The following is a 19,535-nucleotide window of genomic DNA, read 5'->3' on the forward strand; positions in this document are numbered from 1 at the left end:
TTCTCAGCCTTTGGTAGAAATTGTATCAAGAGTCTTTTGGAAATCAAAATACACCTAAGCAGAGGACTTGTCTCTTTCCACTTGGGTTGTCACCTCCTCAAAGAACTCCAGAAAGTTGGTTAGCATGACCTTCCCCTTCTGAATCCATGCTGACTGCTGTTAACTAGTTTTTGATCTTAATGTTTACTCCCAATAATCAATTCTACTAGTTTACAGGGAACTGAAATGAGACTACGGGATCTGTCGTTGTACCTTTCTGTTTGATCAGCCTTTATTGACGATTGCTTATACCTCCCATTGGCTCTTTCATAATTGTCAGTTCCTCACAAATCCTTTTCTCTGGGATCAATACTATCCCAGCGGAGGTGGTGGCATTGTGATATTGCCGCTGGACTAGTAAGTCAGACGCATGGGACCCAGGTTTGAATCCTACCGTGGTTGGTGGTGGAATTTGGACTCCATAAAATATCTAGAATTTAAAGTCTAATGATGACCATGAAAACCGTTGTTGAAAAACCCCATCTGGTTCACGAATGTCCATTAGGGAAGGAAATCGGCTATCCTTACCTGGTCTGGCCTACATGTAACTCCAGACCCACAGCAATGTGGTTGCCTCTGAAATGGCCTAGAAAGCCACTTCATTGCTACAAAAACACGAAACAGGAATGAAACCGGATGGACCACCCAGCATCGATCCAGGCACCAGAAATGACAACAGCAAACCCAGTCCTGTCGACCCTGCAAAATCTTCCTTACTAACGATTGGGGGCTTGTGCCAAAGTTGGGAGAGCTGTTTCACAGACCAGTCAAGCAACAGCCTGACAAAGTCATACTCACAGAATCATACCTTACCAACAATGTACTAGACCAGGGGTGGGCAAACTACGGCCCGCGGGCCGCATGCGGCCCGACAAAGGTTTTTATGCGGCCCGCCAATGAGGTGCCCGGAATCATAACCGGCATTTTTGAAAAGCCGCCGGGGAAAAGCCGTTGAAGTAAATGCGCTTATTCAATAAGCGCATTTACTTCAGCGGCTTTTCCCCGGCGGCTTTTCAAAAATGCCGATTATGATTCCGGGCACCTCATTGGCGGGCTGCATAAAAACGCGCGTAGTGGGGTGGATGAGTGGGGCTGTCTCATTGGTCAGTTTAGTTGGGTGTGCGACCAATAGGAGTCCAGGTTACAAACAATAAGCCTTATTATCCGTAAAAAACGGCGAGCAGCGATGCGTGGCGTGGGTCGGGCGTGTGGGGGGGAGAATAGTGGGAGGGCGTGAAAAATGTCGGGAGGCCCTCCCGCTATTCTCCCACCAGGCCTGGGGGGCGGAGAATCGCGCCCACCATTCCTGGGTATGTCCTGACTCACCAGCAAGTCAGACCCAGCAGAGGTGGTGGCACAGTGCTGTACTGTCAGGAGGGAGTTACTCTGGGAGTCCTCATCATTGACTGTGGACCCCATGAAGTCTCATGGCTTCAGGTTAAACATGGGCAAGGAAACCTCCTGCTGATGACCATGTACCACCCACCATCACCTGATGAATCTATACTCCATGTGTTTTTTATAATCTTTATTTGTGTCACAAGGTAGGCTTACATTAATGAAAAATGAAATGAAAATTGCTTATTGTCACGAGTAGGCTTCAATGAAGTTACTGAGAAAAGCCCCTAGTCACCACATTCCGGCGCCTGTCCGGGGAGGCTGGTACGGGAATCGAACCGTGCTGCTGGCCTGCTTGGTCTGCTTTAAAAGCCAGCGATTTAGCCGAGTGAGCTAAACCAGCAATGAAGTTACTGTGAAAAGCCCCTAGTCACCACATTCCCACACCTGTTCGGGTACATAGAGGGAGAATTCAGAATATCCAATTCACCTAACAGCACATCTTTCGGGACATAACACCACTTGGAAGAAGCTCTGAGCCTGGCAAGGGTGCAGAATATACTCTGGGTGGGGGACTTTGAACATCCATTCACCAAGAGTGGCTCGGTAGTACCACCACGGACATAGCTGCTAGACTGGGAATCCAGCAGGTGGTGAGGGAACCAACAAGAGGGAAAAGCATACTTGACCTCATCCTCACCAACCTGCCTGCTGCAGAGGCATCTGTTCATGACTCTATTGGTAGATGTGACCACCACACAGTCCCGTCTTCATATTGAGGAAACCCTCCATCGTGTTGTGTGACACTACCACGTGCTAAATGGGATAGATTCGAACAGAGCTAGCAACTCCAGACTAGGCATCCATGAGATACTCTGTGCCATCAGCAGCAGCAGGATTGTACTTCACCACACTAATTGCTCTCGAGAAGATGGTGTTGAACTGCCTTTTTGAGCTGCTGCAGTCCATGTGGTATAGGTACATCTACTGTGCTATTAGGGAGGGAGTTCCAGGATTTTGACTCTACACCAGTGAAGGGACAGCAATATAGTTCCAAGTTTGGATAGTGAGTGACTTGAAGGGTAATGTCCAGTTGATGGTGTTCCCAGGTGCCTGCTGCTCTTCTCCTAAATGATAGTGGCCGTGGGTTTGGAAGGTGCTGCCCAAGGATCCTTGATGATTTATTGCCGTGCATCTTGTAAATAGTACACACTGCTACTGTTCATTGGTAGTGAATGCTTGTGGAAGGGTTGCCTATCAAGTGGCCTGCTTTGTCCTGGATGGTGTGGAGCCTCTTGAATGTTGTTGGAGCTGCACTCATCCAGGCAAGTCGGGAGTATTCCATCACACTCCTGACTTGTGCCTTGTGGGCAAGCTTTGGGGAGTCGGGAGGTTGAGTTATTCGCCGCAGAATTCCTAGCCTCTAATCTCTTTTAACCACAGTATTTATCACAGGATGTTGATAGTGGGGGAATCAGTAGTGGTAGTGTCATTGAATGTCAGGGGACGATGCTTTGATGCTCTCTTATTGGAGATGGTCATTGCCTGGCTCTTGTGTGACACAAATGTTACTTGCCAATTGTCAGCCCAAGCCTGGATATTGTCCAGATCTTGCTGTATTTGACGTGGACTGCTTCATTTTCTGAGGAGTGGCGAATGGTTCTGAACATTGTGCATTCATTAGTGAACATCCCCACACCTGACCTTATGTTGGAAGATGGGTCATTATGAAGCAGTTAAGATGGACAGTATCCCAAGGAACTTTTGCAGTGATGTCCCAGGAGTGGGATGACTGACCTCTAACAACCGCAACCATCTTCCTCTGACTCCAACCAGTGGAGAGTTTCCCCCTGATTCCCATTGACTTCAGTTTTGCTAGGGCTCTAAACCGATGCCATACTCCATCAAATACTTACTTGATGTTAAGGGCGATAATTCTCACCTTGCCTCAGGAGTTCAGCTCGTTTGTCCATGTTTGAACCAAGGCTATAATGAGGTCAGTAGCTGGCGGAATCCAAACTGAGTGTTAGTGAGCAGGTTATTGCTAAGTATGTGCTGCTTGATAGCACTGTTGACCCCTTCCATTACTTTGCTGATTATTGAGAGTCGACTGATACGGCGGTAATTGGCTGGGTTGGATTTGTTCTGCTTTTTGTGTACAGGGTCTCCAATTTGTCGGGTAGACACCAATTTTGTCGCTGGAACAGCTTGGCTAGGAGCACTAGTCTTCAGTACTGTTGTCGGGATCCATAGTCTTTGCAGTATCCAGTGCCTTTAGCCATTTTCTGATATCACATGGGGGTGAATCAAATTGGCTGAAGACTGGCATCTGTTATGCTGGGGACCTCTGGAGGAGACCAAGGTGGATCATCCACTCGGCACTTCTGACTGAATATTATTGGGAATGCTTCAGCCTCGTCTTCTGCACTGATGTGCTGGGTTCCTCCACCATCGAGTTCATGAGTTTTGCCCTTGATTCTAGTGCTTCGAATAACCAATTCCAACATTAGGCTAAACTTTATTATTCCATGGATACCGTCCTCTGGGGCACTGTAGCTTCTTTTCTGGGTTTTGTCTGAATATCCGATCAAGAAGATTAGTTACAATAAAATAATCCGTGCAATGGTTTTATCATTGTGTAATTAAATAGTCCAATTAACAACTGGGTATGTTAATTTTGTTGTTACGTTACAAAACTGGTAAATCACTTTCAGTTAGTATTTACGCAAATTATCTTTAATCGATAATGAACAGCCTCAGCTCATTTCAGGTCATTGAGCTGTGAAATACTTCATTTTTTCCCTCTGCCTTTGTGCACAGCAATAGGAAATGAACTGTTAGGCTGTTGCAACCTGTGGGATATTGGCCAGACTTCTCCAGTCGTTGGGATTTTCTTTTCCCGCCGGCAGCACACCCCCAGCCCACGGCTTTTCCAGTGGCTGGGGTGGCTTTTATGGGAAGTCCAGTTGACAAGAGGCGGGAATAGGGAATCCCACCGCCAGCGAATGGCGTGTCACCGAAAAATATGCAGCTGGGGTTTTGGAGAAACCCATCCAATACCTTGCACAGGAAAAGATAACATTCTTAAAGCGATGTATAGTCTTCTGACCTGTACTTACTACCTGCATTCACACATGAATTAAAAAAACACAGTAATGCAAATAGGATGACCAGGAAAAGGCTTAAAAGGAAAATATGAGATGGTTAAATGGCTGCTGAGTAACATATGAGACAACAGAAAGAACAAAAGTGAAAAGAAAACATTTTAAGAGACATTGATTAAGTTACATTCCCTTTGTTCAGTTTCTTTTCAAATATAGTTTATCTTCATTTTTTACCTGTTCTAATGAATCTGAAATGATAATATGCGCTGTCCTTTCCATAGATACTGCACTGTTCTCCACAAATAAATATCTCAATTGTGCAGTGTTCCAACATTTTTGCTTTTGTTTTCAGTTTTACATCATTGTGGCTTATTTCCTTTTTATCTAAATTGTCTTGGTTGGGTCTCTTCAGAATTTCTTTAAATGATTTCTATGTTACTAGCGAGCCAAAGTATACTACTGTACGGTTCTTTCTGACTGTTGGCTTGTGGCTAAGCAGAGGCTTGAGAAACTTGGCAATGTTTGGCATGGGCAGCTTGAATGAGTAGAAGGAAATCTAGCTTTGTAAACTGAAATCTGATCGCGAGGTTGGGCCGCTTTTGAAATTAAGGCTAGTTTGTGTGTGTAATCCTGTTGTAGGGTCAAATATAATTTCAGTATTCTTAAAAATAAATTCGGTGAATAGTAAATGAAATGAAAATAACTAAGTATTTGTTTATGCTAACAAAGGGTGAAATAAGTTCCTGTTAAGCACATGGGAAACAGTAAAAGCGGAAACTGGTGTAAATGTCCTCCAATTCATACATCAGTGGTGAAATACTCTCATGAAAGCATTTTCTCATCACTCAGAATTAAATTGATGCTCCAGTTTCTGGTTACAAATTATTTGCAACTCTTAGCCGACCAAACTCTAAACCATTTCACTTGGTGTGGTTTTGAGGTGGTAGATTTTACAGGAAGGGTTAGAAACGTTCCCTTTTTCAGTGAAAGTATTCTTTAGAGGTTTATAATACTTAGAAGGAAACAAAAGTTATGGGGAAAATCAGCCGTTACGGTTTTATAGCACGCTGGTTACTGACAGACATTTATAAAACATGTGATATCTTTGGTGTTTTTTTCTGCAAATCTTCAGGTAAGGCAAATATCCTGGATTTTCATTGCTCTCAGTCTGCAGAAATAATTATCTTCAGTAAAATTACTATGTATAATCGGATGTATAATCATCTGGAAAGGAATAATTTGATCAGAGATAGTCAACATGGTTTTGTGAAGGGGAGGTCGTGCCTCACAAACCTTATTGAGTTCTTTGAGAAGGTGACCAAACAGGTGAATGAGGGTAAACCAGTTGATGTGGTGTATATGGATTTCAGTAAAGCGTTTGATAAGGTTCACCATGGTAGGCTATTGCAGAAAATACGGAGGCATGGGATTCAGGGTGATTTAGCAGTTTGGATCAGAAATTGGCTAGCTGGAAGAAGACAAAGGGTGGTGGTTGATGGGAAATGTTCAGACTGGAGTCCAGTTACTAGTGATGTACCACAAGGATCTGTTTTGGGGCCACTGCTGGTTGTCATTTTTATAAATGACCTGAAGGAGGGCGTAGAAGGATGGGTGAGTAAATTTGCAGATGACACTAAAGTCGGTGGAGTTATGGACAGTGCAGAAGGATGTTGCAAGTTACAGAGGGACATAGATAAGCTGCAGGGCTGGGCTGACAAGTGGCAAATGGAGTTTAATGCAGAAAAGTGAGGTGATTCATTTTAGAAGGAATAACAGGAAGACAGAGTACTGGGCTACTGGTAAGATTCTTGGTAGTGTGGACGAGCAGAGAGATCTCGGTGTCCATGTCCATAGATCCCTGAAAGTTGCCACCCAGGTTGAGAGGGTTGTGAAGAAGGCGTACGGTGTGTTAGCTTTTATTGGTAGAGGAATTGAGTTTCGGAGCCATGGGGTCATGTTGCAGTTGCCTGGTATGGAGGGAAGAACTTACGAGGAAAGGCTGAGGGACTTGAGGCTGTTTTCTCTAGAGAGAAGAAGGTTAAGAGGTGACTTAATTGAAGTATACAAGATGATCAGAGGATTAGATAGGGTGGATAGTGAGAGCCTTTTTCCTCGGATGGTGATGTCTAGCACGAGGGGACATAGCTTTAAATTGAGGGGGGATAGATACAGGACAGATGTCAGAGGTAGGTTCTTTACTCAGAGAGTAGTAAGGGCGTGGAATGCCCTGCCTGCAACAGTAGTGGACTCGCCAACACTAAACGCATTCAAATGGTCATTGGATAGATATGTGGACGATAAGGGAATAGTGTAGATGGGCATTAGAGGGGTTTCAAGGTCGGCAGAACATCGAGGGCCGAAGAGCCTGTACTGCGCTGTCATAGAACATAGAACAGTACAGCACAGAACAGGCCCTTCGGCCCTCAATGTTGTGCCGAGCAAATGATCACCCTACTCAAACCCACGTATCCACCCTATACCCGTAACCCAACAACCCCCCCCCCCCCCCCTAACCTTACTTTTTAGGACACTACGGGCAATTTAGCATGGCCAATCCACTTAACCCGCACATCTTTGGACTGTGGGAGGAAACCGGAGCACCCGGAGGAAACCCACGCACACACGGGGAGGATGTGCAGACTCCACACAGACAGTGACCCAGCCGGGAACCGAACCTGGGACCCTGGAGCTGTGAAGCATTTATGCTAACCACCATGCTACCGTGCTGCCCCTACGTTCATGTTCTATGTTCTTTATGTTCTATGTTTTCAATGCGCAATGCATTCGTAATATTTTAGGCATTAACAGAACCACTAACAGGGATAGGATATATGCAGGGTAGTTAGACCATCCAGCTGCAGGGCTGCTGGCCTGGCCTCGGATGAGCCCATAGTTGAAGTCCTCCCATCTCTGCTGCCACCAGTGGGAGTCGTGAAAGCTGTCAGACTTCACTCCTGATGCTGGACTTTGCCTGTTGTAAGTTGAATTCCCAGTGGCGATCAGAAGAGACCCGTGTGTGTTAATTAATCTCTAATAAGTGGAATCTAGCCATCTACTCTTGACATTCACTGGCATTGCCAGCACTGAATCCCACACTATCCACATCCTGTTGACATGTCCTGAGAATGAATACTTTAAAAAAAAAAAAAAAATCCAACTCTTGGTTAGAAAGTATTGCTGTATCTGCTTCCACCTGCTTTTAGGTAGTGCATTCCAGACCAACTACCTGAAACATTTTTTAAAAATTTGTGCATGGAATGTGGGTATCATTGGCTAGGCTAGCATTTATTGCCCATCCTTAATTGCCCTTGAGGAGATGATTGTGAATTGCCGCTTTCAACCACCCCAGTCCATGTGGTGTAGGAACACTGCTGTTAGGGAGCAAGTTCTAGGATTTTGCCCCACTGACTGTCAAGGAACGGCAATATAGTTCCAAGTGAGTGACTTGGAGGAGAACTTCCAGGTTGTGGTGTCCACATGGGTATTTGCCATTGTCGTTATAGATGCTAGGGTTTGTGGACTTGAGTTGTTGCAGTGCATCTTGTAGATGGTACACACTACTGCCACTGTGTGAATATTTAAGGTGGTGGGTGGGGTTCCAATAAAGCAGACTCCTTTGTCCTGGATGTTCTGGAGCTTGTTGAGTGTAATAGGGGCTGCACTGGTCCAGGCAACTGGAGAGTATTCTTCCACACTGCTGACTTGTACTGCTGACGTGTCAATGGTGGAAAAGCTTTGGGGATTCAGGAGATGAAATTAAATGAAATGAAAATGGCTTATTGTCACGAGTAGGCTTCAATGAAGTTACTGTGAAAAGCCCCTAGTTGCCACATTTCGCCGCCTGTCCGGGGAGGCTGGTATGGGAATGAGTTACTCACTGCAGAATTCCCAGCCTCTGACCTATGCTTGTAGTCACAGTATTTATATAGCTAGTTCATTTCAGTTTCTGGTCAATATTAACCCCAGGATGTTGATCATGGGGGATCATAATACCGTTGAATATTATGAGATGATGGTTAGATTCCCACTTGTTGACAACATTCATTGCCTGGCACTTGTGTGGCATAAATGTTACTTGTCACTTATCAGCCCAAGCCTGATTATTGTCCATGTGTTGTTGAACAATGACATGGACTGCTTCAGTACCTGGGGCATCACAAATGATGCTGAACATTGTGCAATCATCAGTGAATGTGCCCTCATCTGATCTTATGATGGAGGGAATGTCATTGATAAAACAGCTCAAGATGGTTGAGCCTAGGATACTACCCTGAAGAATGATATTCCAGGACTGAGCCATACAAACGTACAAGTTAGGAGCAGGAGTAAACCATTCAGCCCTTCGAGTCAGGTAAAGTCACGGCAAATCAGATTGCGGTGTCCAGCCCAAATTCTGCCTACCCCTGATGACCGTTGAATCTCTTGTTAGTCAAAACTGTGTCTACCTCTGACAAACATTTATTGGCCCTGCTTCCACCACACTCTGGGATGAAAGTTCTAGAAATTCATGACCCTCCAAGAAAAAATAACTTCTTTTCAGCTCCGCCATAAATGGGAGCCCTTTGTCCCCCTAGTTCTTGTCTCTCTAACACGACAAAATATCCTTTCAGAATCCCCCCTGTTAATTCCCTTCAGGATCATGTACATTTTCTAAGCTCCAGTACTCGATGTTAAGAGCCGTCACTCTCACCTCACCTCTGAAGTTTAGCTCTTTTGTCCATTCTTGGACCAAGGCTGCGATGAGGGCAGGAGCCGAGTGCCACTGGCAGAAGTGCCGCTTGTTACAATCTTTGGCCAGATGGCCGACCCAGTTAGAGGCCAACAACCTTTTGATTAAAGTAGTCAAAGTTTGAAAGTCAGAACACTTGCTTTTCATAGAATTTACAGTGCAGAAGGAGGCCAGTCGACCCATCGAGACTGCACCGGCCCTTGGAAAGAGCACCCCACTGAAGCCCATACTTCCATCCTATCCCAGTAACCCCACCTAATCTTTTTCCTTTTGGACACTAAGGGCAATTTTGCATAGCCAATCCACCTAACCTACAGATCATTGGACTATGGGAAGAAACCAGAGCACCCGGAGGAAACCCACGCAGACATGGGGAGAACGTGCCGACTCCGCACAGACAGTGGCCCATGCCGGGAATTGAACCTGGGACCCTGGAGCTGTGAAGCAGTTGTGTTAACCACTATGTTACCGTGCTGCCCTTTTGGAATAAAATAATAGAATCCCTACAGTGCAGAAGGATGCCATTCGGTCCATCAAGTCTGCACCAACCCTCTTAGCACAGTGGTTAGCACTGTTACTTCACAGCGGCAGGGTCCCTGGTTTGATTCCCGGCTTGGGTCACTATCTGTGCGGAGTATGCATGTCCTCCCTGTGTCTGTGTGGGTTTCCTCCAGGTGCTCCGGTTTCCTCCCACAAATCCCGAAAGATGTTCTTCTTCGGTGAATTGAACATTCTGAATTCTCCCTCAGTGTACCTGAATAGGCGTCGGAGTGTGACAACTAGGGGATTTTCACAGTAACTTCATTGCAGTGTTAATGTAAGCCGAGGGCAAATTTAGCATGGCCAGTCCACCTAACCTGCATACCATTGGAATAAAGCCACAAGATTCCACAGGTTTTGAATAAACTTTACTGTACAAGTTCCGAAAGACAAAAGCATTCATAAATCAGTCTTGCATGCTAACATTCAGTGTAATTGTGACGTACAGGTGAATTAGTAGATGAACTGTAGTCGAACACATCACAGTACAGAGTAAATGCAACCAAAAATGGATTCTATAGCTTTTTCAACAACCCACTCAGATATTTGTCCCATTGTGAGCTCTTGGGCTGAATGATCTTACTTTTCTGGAATTATTTGTGTCAAAAGTGTTTTGCTATTGATGCCAGCAGGTATGTCTGATTCTTAACTTTCCATTTTCACTTGCTTTTCTTTTCTAGGAATTGTGTTCCTCACCCAAGTTGCTGGGAGTAATTCATTGATGTGAATCTAGAATCCCAAAGCAACATGCCAGAGTGGGTTTAAATACACGTGCATGCTACTAATGTATTATTTTTAACTGTGGCCTGTTTAGCGAATAGTCTTGATAATCTCATCATGGAGTGGATCCTGTCATTGTTGGTAGAAACGTTATTGAATAGATATATGAAAGGTTCTCTGGTATTTTGCTTTTCAAATTCTGCTGTTTGCTGTCTTACAGGGCGATGCTCATGTTCTTAACATTATGTCAACCATACACAAATGTGGAAGTTGAGGTAAGGATTCAGATTATGGTGCTTAGCTGCTAGTTTCAATTATGTCTTTCAATTTAACTTGAACTTCTCTCTTGGATATAGCGACTTAAGAATAAACTATCTGTGTGTGGGTGGGGGGGTGTGTGTGTGTGGGGGGGGGGGGTGAGGGAAGAAAAATTAAGACAAGACAAGATGTTTAAAATGAAATGAATAAGTTGGGTGCAAAGCAGGTTGCTGGACTGAACACCGAGCTAGAGCTGTATGATTCTATGATTAGGGATTACTGTCACTGAAGGTATCTGATGAATGTTTGACAAATGTAAAACATTGTTATTTTAACAAAGTTGAGATAATGCATTAAAAATTAATAGATTGGGGGTCACATGATTTGAACGAGGTGCAGTTGCGTTTTTGCGAGCTCCAGCTCGGCTCTTTTGATCCTTCATTTCATCCTGGTGTATATTTCTTATTTGTTTTTCCTTGGGTTACGTGGGTCACGCTATGTCCCTGGAAGTTTCTGATTGTTTTGTTTGCAAAGAAGAGCCACAATAAAATGCTAAAATCCTCGTTTGTTTGTGGCAGTTGGAGTGGGCTGCGGTGGGGCGCAGCTCGCAGTGGTGCATTTGCTGCTGAGTGGGTCGTCACCTTGGCGGTGCTGTGTGAACCTGGATGTTGCCTTGGCTGAAAATACCGGCCCTGCGGTTGCAGATGGTTAGAGTTCACTTTGCGGGATACCTTTACAAGAGTGACGGAGGTGCGTGAGAGGGTTCTTACATTCGAAGGAGCATTGTCCTTCGTGCCATTTAAATCCTGCTGCTTTGTTTATTATGACTGGTTCAAGAGACGGGGGCCAGGCAGCGTGTCCCCTGAGCCTAGTCCTTGGTGAGAGGTAGCAGGTGAATTCCTGATTGAGTTTGAGAATTGGCTGGCATCCTTTGGTAATCTTGATTTGGAGGCTGAGTGCATCAGATTCAATGAAGCACAATTGTACCCTGCCTTCGAGGCAAGGGATCGGTAGGGCCCACTGATCACTGGTCCTATATAGTCCTATTCTTGATGCGTGTTGTGAGGGCTTCAAGTTAGCTGAGCAGGTTAAAACATTTCCCCCCCCCCCCCCCCCCCCCCCCCCCCCCCCAAGCTAGGGTCCTGGCTGTGGACCGCCTAGGTGTTGGAGAGATGGCATGGGTCGATCTTTGGAATTCTTGAGAGATCCTGAAGAGTGCTCATTGATCTGCCTTATCCTTGCCTTCTCATGTGACATGGAAGATGTCTTTATCCTGTAATTTACCCTGAACATTACTCCCTGTTGGTCATGTTGTTGACTTTTTGTTGCTGTCTTTTTTTCTTCTTGTAGGGAGTGTGAAATGTGAGCATAATGACCTGTGTCAGTGAATATCCTGTTCTAGCAAAATCATTTTGAGTCAATTATGGGAAGTTGTGATTCGTGCTTGGCTTTACACCTTCCGGTTGTTGTGTTTTATAATTTTTGAGGTTGGGGGAGGGGACTATTTTTTTTTTTTGTCACCCTGTCTCGTTTATGAAGAGGAGGAGTGGAACCAGGGGTGGGTGAAGGGCGGGTGGTTATGGTTGGGTAGAGTTAGCTCAGCATACATTGAGGATAGCCCCTTCAGTTTGAGCTTATTTTAAAAAAATTTTAAATGTTCTTTGAATTATGAATCTATGTCTTAATTGTACATTGGCCTGGGCAAAGTTTGTATCCTGGGGAGGACTGGGTTCCTTCTGACTCCTCCTTAAGGTTGAGTTTTTCCTTTCGTCCACTTGGGTCTTTCCCCTTGCTACTGTCCTGAACTATTGTAGTGGTTGGGTTGTTGAGGTGGGAGGCTGCTCTGGATATTCTTTCTGCATAGTTTGTCATCTTACCTCGGCTCAGTGTCCCTTCCTTGGGGTTTTCTTTTCCTTTTCTTCATCTGGGTGAGCATTATGTTGGTTCTTATCCTGATCTGGTCTTGGGGGGGTTCCCTGGTTATGCTGGGGAGGAAGGAATTGGCCTTCCTTCCTAGGGCTCCTGACTGTTGGGTGTTGACGGTTCTTCCTCTCAGGCTGCGCCCACTTTGGCCAGGGCTGGAATAATCAGCCTTTTTTGGTGTGTTGTCCTGGCTCAGCAGGAATGCAGGTTTTTGGGGTGAGCTGGAGGTCCCGGGTGTGTGGTTTCTTGTTTGTCAGCTGGTGCTGCGCTGGGCCAGACCCCGTGCTGTTATTTCCTTAGGGGATGAGTCACCTTTTAGAGTGCCATCTCTTCACGGGTGACTGTTATCATCTGATGCGATAGCTCTGCTAGTGTTTCTCGCTCTGCTTTTCTTTTTCTACCTTGGGAAAATCTGAAAGCTGGACCATTGTTTGAACATGGTGTTGTTGCGGTCCTCTCACAATTGTATGTTCATTCTGGGGGTGTCCCGATAGGCTCTAGCTCCCGACAGCATCTCCTTCTTTGACAGGCTGGGGAATCAGATGGATAAGGATTTCAATTATGCACTCTATCTGCTCCTTCGACTCCACAGGGTCCTTCTGTAGTATAAGGGAAAGGCATAGTAAGGGTTAATGTTGGACCAGGTTTAGTATCGCATAGAAAGGTGTAAAGAAACACATACAAATCTACCGGACAGTCTTGTACTGATAAGAGACATGTGTAGAGGCAAGCATGTACACAGCTCCAGCTTAGACCTTATACTGTATTGTACATAGTTATGAGCAGTTAATAAACACTTTCTGGTAAACTATACAGGGCTCAGGACTTCTTTATTAGACCCACTGAACGCTGCACAATATCTTACAACTGGCAGTTATCTGAACAATCCAGAACCTCACAGAAGCCAGAGAAGAAATTTAAATCCTAGAAGATTGAAAAAAAACAACATGATGAAAAGCACCAAAGTGAAGATGCCGTAGGAGACCACCAGGGAAAAGCTCCAAAAGCTGGATTGGAAGCAAAGGCAGAAATAAAATTCCACGATGCAGCGGAAGATGCCATTGAATTCCATGAAAGTCCAGCTTCTAAACAATACAGAGTCAACCTAACGTAATATGACCTAAAAAATGTAACTTATTGGCCAGAATGAGTTCAAAAAAGTTTGTCAGCAGCAGTCAGAATTGCCATTTTAAAATGCATCGTGAACAGCTTGAGTCGGTGCCAGAGCGTGTAACTGAGCTGGTTCTGATTGAAAAAAATAATTGGCAGTTTAAGACAACCAGAAATCAACGGTTTCATGACCGAGAATACTTAAGATACTGTGAGGAAGACAAAAGGAAAGTTTATCCAGAGAGTCCCTGCTGAGAATTAAAAAACACAGAAATTGCAAACCCCATTACCGCAGGAGCCCACCAAAAACAGCAAGCGGGGGAAACTCATTGAGAAGAAGCGTATGGCTGCGTCATCTTGGATTTCCTAACAGCATTTGAAGCTTTTGACATTTTTAATTTGAAGTAACCATGGATCAAAAATCTACCTCACCAGACCAGTTTGGATTTAACCAAGGCCCAGACCAACTGCAAAATTGGTGATGTTGGTGAAAGAGATTTCTTAGTTACATGACTGCTTCAGGTCTGGTCAAAAAGACAAAAGCTGAACAAGTTAGTACACTACTTAATTCGATATGTCCAATGATACAATAGCTGGACAAGGTATCAATGCATTCTCAGTAAAATTTGATAAAAGGTTTTAAATCATTTGATACATTTTAATTTGGGCAGTAACAATATCCTTGAAAGACCAATGTTTAATAATGTGCCCAACTGCCATGAGAACTTGTTGACTCCTTCATTAATCTGTAGTGCAAAATGGCTGAAGGCTATAATCAGAGATAATCGGGGACAGAATTGTTGGAGTGGCAGACAATGCACTCGGACATGCTTCAAGCCAAGGAATCTCTGACCCTTGAAAAGGCCATTAAGCTTGTCAGACAATCCAAAATCCGTTTACAGCACAAATCCATCTTAAGGGACGAAGGCAAGCCATGGTACAGAGAAACCCCACTATCCAGCTAGTAAAACAGCAGAGGAGCAGGGACACTTCAAGCCAAGGTGGGGCAGCATGGTAGCACAGTGGGTAGCACAATTGCTTCACAGCTCCCGGGTCCCAGGTTCGATTCCCAGCTGGGTCACTGTCTGTGTGGAGCCTGTACATTCTCCCCGTGTCTGCGTGGGTTTCCTCCCACAGTCCAAAGATGTGTGGGTTAGGTGGATTAGCCATGCTAAATTGCCCTTCATGTCCAAAAAGGTTAAGTAGGGGTTACGAGGATAGGGTAGATACATGGGCTTGAGTAGGGTGCTCTTTGTAAGGGCCGATGCAGACTTGATGGGCCTCCTTCTGCACTGTAAATTCTATGATTTTATGATTCTAAGGGAAGCAATACCCTACATACACAAAAACAGAAAAGACTGGACTGTCGCAGCAGGTCTGACAGCATCTATGGTGAGAGAAGGGATCTAACATTTTTAGTCCGGGTGACTTTGTCAGTAATTTGCTTTTATCTTTGAGGCAATACCCTAATCGACCACGAGAAGGCGGGCAACCAAGCCAGCACTGTGAAACCAAGTGATGCCACAAGCAGGATCAATGTCCGGCAATCTCAGCACAGTGTTTTAATTGAAACCGCGTTGGATAATTTGGAAAGCTATGCAAATTGAACCAGACATACAGATGATCCCAAGACAAGCTATCACATCAAGAGGAAACACAACCATGGTTTTTGACTGAGGCGAAAGCTTAGGAATTTTCGTTCTGTAATCTGGACATCTTGGTTATTGTCATCACACAAATTTTAAATTGGACACGGGAGCCAATGAGACGGAAGCACAGAATCAATGGCTGATGCTACCTAGCACACAATTGTATGGCGCATGTGGCATCAAACCCCCCCATTGAAAAATAAAATACCGTGAATGCTGGAAATCTGAAATAAAACAGAAAATATTAGATAAACTCAGCGAGTCAGGAAGCATCTGTGGAACGAGAAACTCAATTAACATCACATGGACTTGAAATGTTATCTGTGTTTCTCTCTCCAGACACTGCCAAACCTTTTGAGTTTAGCCAGTATTTTCTGTTTCTATCCCAGTGAAAAGTGTAAGGATCCTCCTGTTTGTTCCCTGTTTTTCCATGTTACTTTAAAAAAAAATATTGCTGCAACAATTTTTGACCACGGATGATTAATGGGCCTATAGAACATACAGTGCAGAAGGAGGCCATTCGGCCCATCGAGTTTGCACCAACCCACTTAAGCCCTCACTTCCAATCTATCCCCGTAACCCAATAACCCCTCCTAACCTTTTTAGTCACTAAAGGCAATTTAGCATGGCCAATCCACCTAACCTGCACGTCTTTGGACTGTGGGAGGAAACCTGAGCACTCAGAGGAAACCCACACAGACACGGGGAGAACGTGCAGCCTCCGCACAGACAGTGACCCAGTGGGGAATTGGCGCTGTGAAGCCAACCTTGTGCTACCATGCTATGCCTTTAATGCGGGGTTTGCCTTTAATCTGAGCAGAAGCCTGTTAGTTCAAACTGAAGATTTACTCTGTGACCCTAAGACAAAACAGTATGCATTACGTTGTCTGTAATTCCAACCAGCAGATTCCAGAGCAATTTGACTGACATCGGTGATGACTTGTGAGATTGACTTGACTGGTGGCCAATGAACTGGCTCAAAATGCTGAGCTTTGCCAAAACCTGGTGGTGATTGGTTCTGACCTCTCTGGATTATTTCTCTCGCCGCAGTAAGGTTGGGCTGCTTTCAGTTTCGGTTGAGTTCAGAGGCTGGAAGAAGCCTCTATGATTCTCTCCCTGATCTGATAAATTCTCTCTCAAACTCCAGTTTAATGGCCGCCTTTGTCTCCAGCATGGTTTTCCTCGGATTGCAGAGAAGTAAAGTCAGTCCACAAACTGGAAGCAGGGGCTGATGCACACGTGTGTCTACAGGGAGAGGCCTTGAAGCAAAACTGGAGCCCAGTTTAATATAAACTAAAGTGCCTCTCCGGAAGAGATCCTAGTGTGTGTACTGAATGTGAAATGAAATGAAATGAAAATCGCTTATTGTCACGAGTAGGCTTCAATGAAGTTACTGTGAAAAGTCCCTAGTCGCCACATTCCGGCGCCTGTTACGGGAATCGAACCGTGCTGCTGGCCTGCTTGGTCTGCTTTCAAAGCCAGCGATTTAGCTCTGTGCTAAACAGCCCCTGCATGTTGCTGCTGGAAGACCCATCACCAAATATACACCGGTGTCTTTGATCGCTCAGTGTACTGGGAGGACAGCTTGTTACAAAGAATGCAACATGGAAAGCAAGGACTCTTGTCTTCCTTTTTATCTTCGCCCTTATTATTTTCACCCCTTGTGTGTGACTGTGTGTAGAGGGTGGGATGGTTAAAAGGGGGGTAGTAGGCTATCTTGCCATTAGTCTGTCAATGTTACTGCATATGAAAAAAATGAAATGAAAATAGCTTATTGTCACAAGTATGCTTCAAATGAAGTTACTGTGAAAAGCCCATAGTTGCCACAATCCGATGCCTGTCCGTGGAGGCTGGTACGGGAATTGAACCGTGCTGCTGGCCTGCCTTGGTCTGCTTTAAAAGCCAGTGCTTTAGCCCTGTGCTAAATCAGCCCCTATTCCATCCTTGTTTCTGTTATAATTAAATCTTAGTTGTGTTTCAACTTGCACACCTGGTGATTGTAAGTTTTTGGGCAGCCAAGAGTCAAAGATATTAGGGAATTTCATATGAATTATTGGTTAATTCAATTGTGTTGGGACTGCATTGTCTGTGGAACAGGAATTGACCACGCATTATCATAGAATCATTGCAGTGCAGAAAGAGGCCATTTGGCCCATTGAGTCTACACCAACCCTCTGAAAGAACACTTTGTGCATGCCCAAACCCACACTATCCCTGTAACTCTACCTAGGGTCAATTTAGCATACCAAATTCCCCTAACCTCCACATCTTTGGACTGTGGGAGGACCCGGAGGAAACCCACGCAGACACGGGAGAAAGTGCAAATTCCACACAGTCGCCAATGTTCCAAATCAAACCTGGGTCCCTAGTAATGTAATGCAGCAGTGCTAACCACGGCCACCATGCCACATTAGTCCAGGGTGTCATAACAAAAGTATTCTGCAGGCAACACTCTGGTATAAGACAACAAATATGAGAGACCGTGTTCTTCCGAATTCTGTTGTGGGATTGTCCCAGTCCTAAAACTGAACAGGTTGGTCCATCCATATTGCCACTCCAGATATGCTGGGAAAAAAGCCTGCAAGAAAGGCAGAAATTAGCACCTTGTTTGGAACCTTCCATCAATATTATTTTTTGAATCATGTTTTTTCTTGTGTGATAAGTCAAATGAAGGGAAAGAAGGACTGATTCAATGCAGGATGTGAAATTCCGAGCATTAGCTTCTGTCCTCTTAGTTAAATATGTGTTGTGTATGTTTCTTGGATCATTATGTACTATGCAACGAATGATGAGATATTTGTTGTGTGACTTTAACTTCAACGTCACTTGTTGGGAAACGTTGCAACCAATTTTCACACAGCATTGTCCTCCAACCAGTAATGAGATACACAATCAATGAATCTGTTTTAAGGACATTTGTTAAAGGATGAATAATAGACCATTACACTAGAGTGCAACTTGAACCCATGACCTCTGACTCGAGCTGAGAGTGCTTTCAACAAACTCACAGCTGATCACCAACCACCGTTTTCTAATAGTCTTGCTCAAAGTGCACAGAAGCCTTTGAAATGCATAATCATTTTGATATTTTAGTGCACCTTGTGGTAGTCACCACTTGTATATATTACATACGAGATGTAATACAGTAAGGCTCCTGTGCTACAGGGGGTAGATCCCTGCCTGCTGGCTCCGCCCAGTAGGTGGAGTATAAATGTGTGTGCTCACCGAGCTGCAGCCATTTCGGCAGCAGCTGTAGGAGGCTACACATCTCTGCTTAATAAAGCCTCGATTACACTCTACTCTCGCCTCGTTGTAATTGATAGTGCATCACATGTCACACCAATTGAATGTAGTCTGTCTTTGTATTCTTACATGGTGGTGTTACTTTTTGATGTAACCTTGACATGGCTTCTACTGTAAGTATTCTGAATTATTGGCCCAAAGTAAAATGCTTTTTTTAAATCACTGGTTACCAATCCTTCATATCTGCTGTTTCTTCTTTTATACAAGATCTGTGTTGATCTAGTGTTGCTGGACAGCAATTCATTTTATACTGTGAATATTTCATCCCTTTATGGGGGCAACATGGTGGCACAGTGGTTAGCACTGCTGACTTACAGCTCCAGGGATCCAGGTTCAATTGGGTGACTCAGGAGTTTGTACTGGTCTGCGTGGGTTTTCTCCAGTTGCTCCGGTTTCCTCCCACAGTCCAAAAATGTGCAGATTACGTGGATTGGCTATGCTAAAATTTCCACTTGGTGTCCAGAGGTTAGGTGGGGCCATGGGGATAGGGCGGGGGTGTGGGTCTAGGTCGGATTCTTTTTCAGAGGGTCGGTGGCAGACTCGCTGGGCCAAATGGCCACCTTCTGTACTGTAGGAATTCTATTAAGTTAGAATTGGGTAAAATAATGCTAATAAAATTCTCCTTTGCAGTTTTTACCTGTATATGTGCCGAGTGATGAAGAAAAATGTGATCCACTCATGTTTGGCAACAGAGTGCGTAGTGCAATGGCCTTGTAAGTAACCTGAAATAAGCTTTCTATATTCTGATTAGTTTTATATTTTTAATTGCAATATTCTCTCTCAGGCTTAATCATTTCACTTTGTCAAATTATTTCTTTATTT

At 44.5% G+C, this 19,535-nt stretch overlaps 1 protein-coding gene and 1 long non-coding RNA gene across 3 annotated transcripts in view; one reads left to right on the forward strand and one right to left on the reverse strand.

Moving 5' to 3' along the window:
* lpcat2 (lysophosphatidylcholine acyltransferase 2) overlaps positions 1-19,535 on the forward strand; it is a 71,106-nt gene that overhangs the window by 33,060 nt on the left and 18,511 nt on the right. For both annotated transcript variants that reach the window (XM_038806747.1, XM_038806746.1), the window contains exons 8-9: positions 10,691-10,745; positions 19,344-19,426. In XM_038806747.1, coding sequence (XP_038662675.1) covers positions 10,691-10,745; positions 19,344-19,426 — 138 coding nt within the window. The remainder of the gene's footprint in view (positions 1-10,690; positions 10,746-19,343; positions 19,427-19,535) is intronic.
* The window catches only part of LOC119971339, a 106,263-nt gene continuing 99,305 nt past the window's right edge, over positions 12,578-19,535 (reverse strand). Inside the window, exon 3 of the long non-coding RNA XR_005461820.1 lies at positions 12,578-13,250. This is a non-coding gene — a long non-coding RNA (uncharacterized LOC119971339). The remainder of the gene's footprint in view (positions 13,251-19,535) is intronic.

This window comes from Scyliorhinus canicula, chromosome 9 (assembly GCF_902713615.1).
Source record: "Scyliorhinus canicula chromosome 9, sScyCan1.1, whole genome shotgun sequence".
Taxonomy (NCBI): Eukaryota; Metazoa; Chordata; class Chondrichthyes; order Carcharhiniformes; family Scyliorhinidae; genus Scyliorhinus; species Scyliorhinus canicula.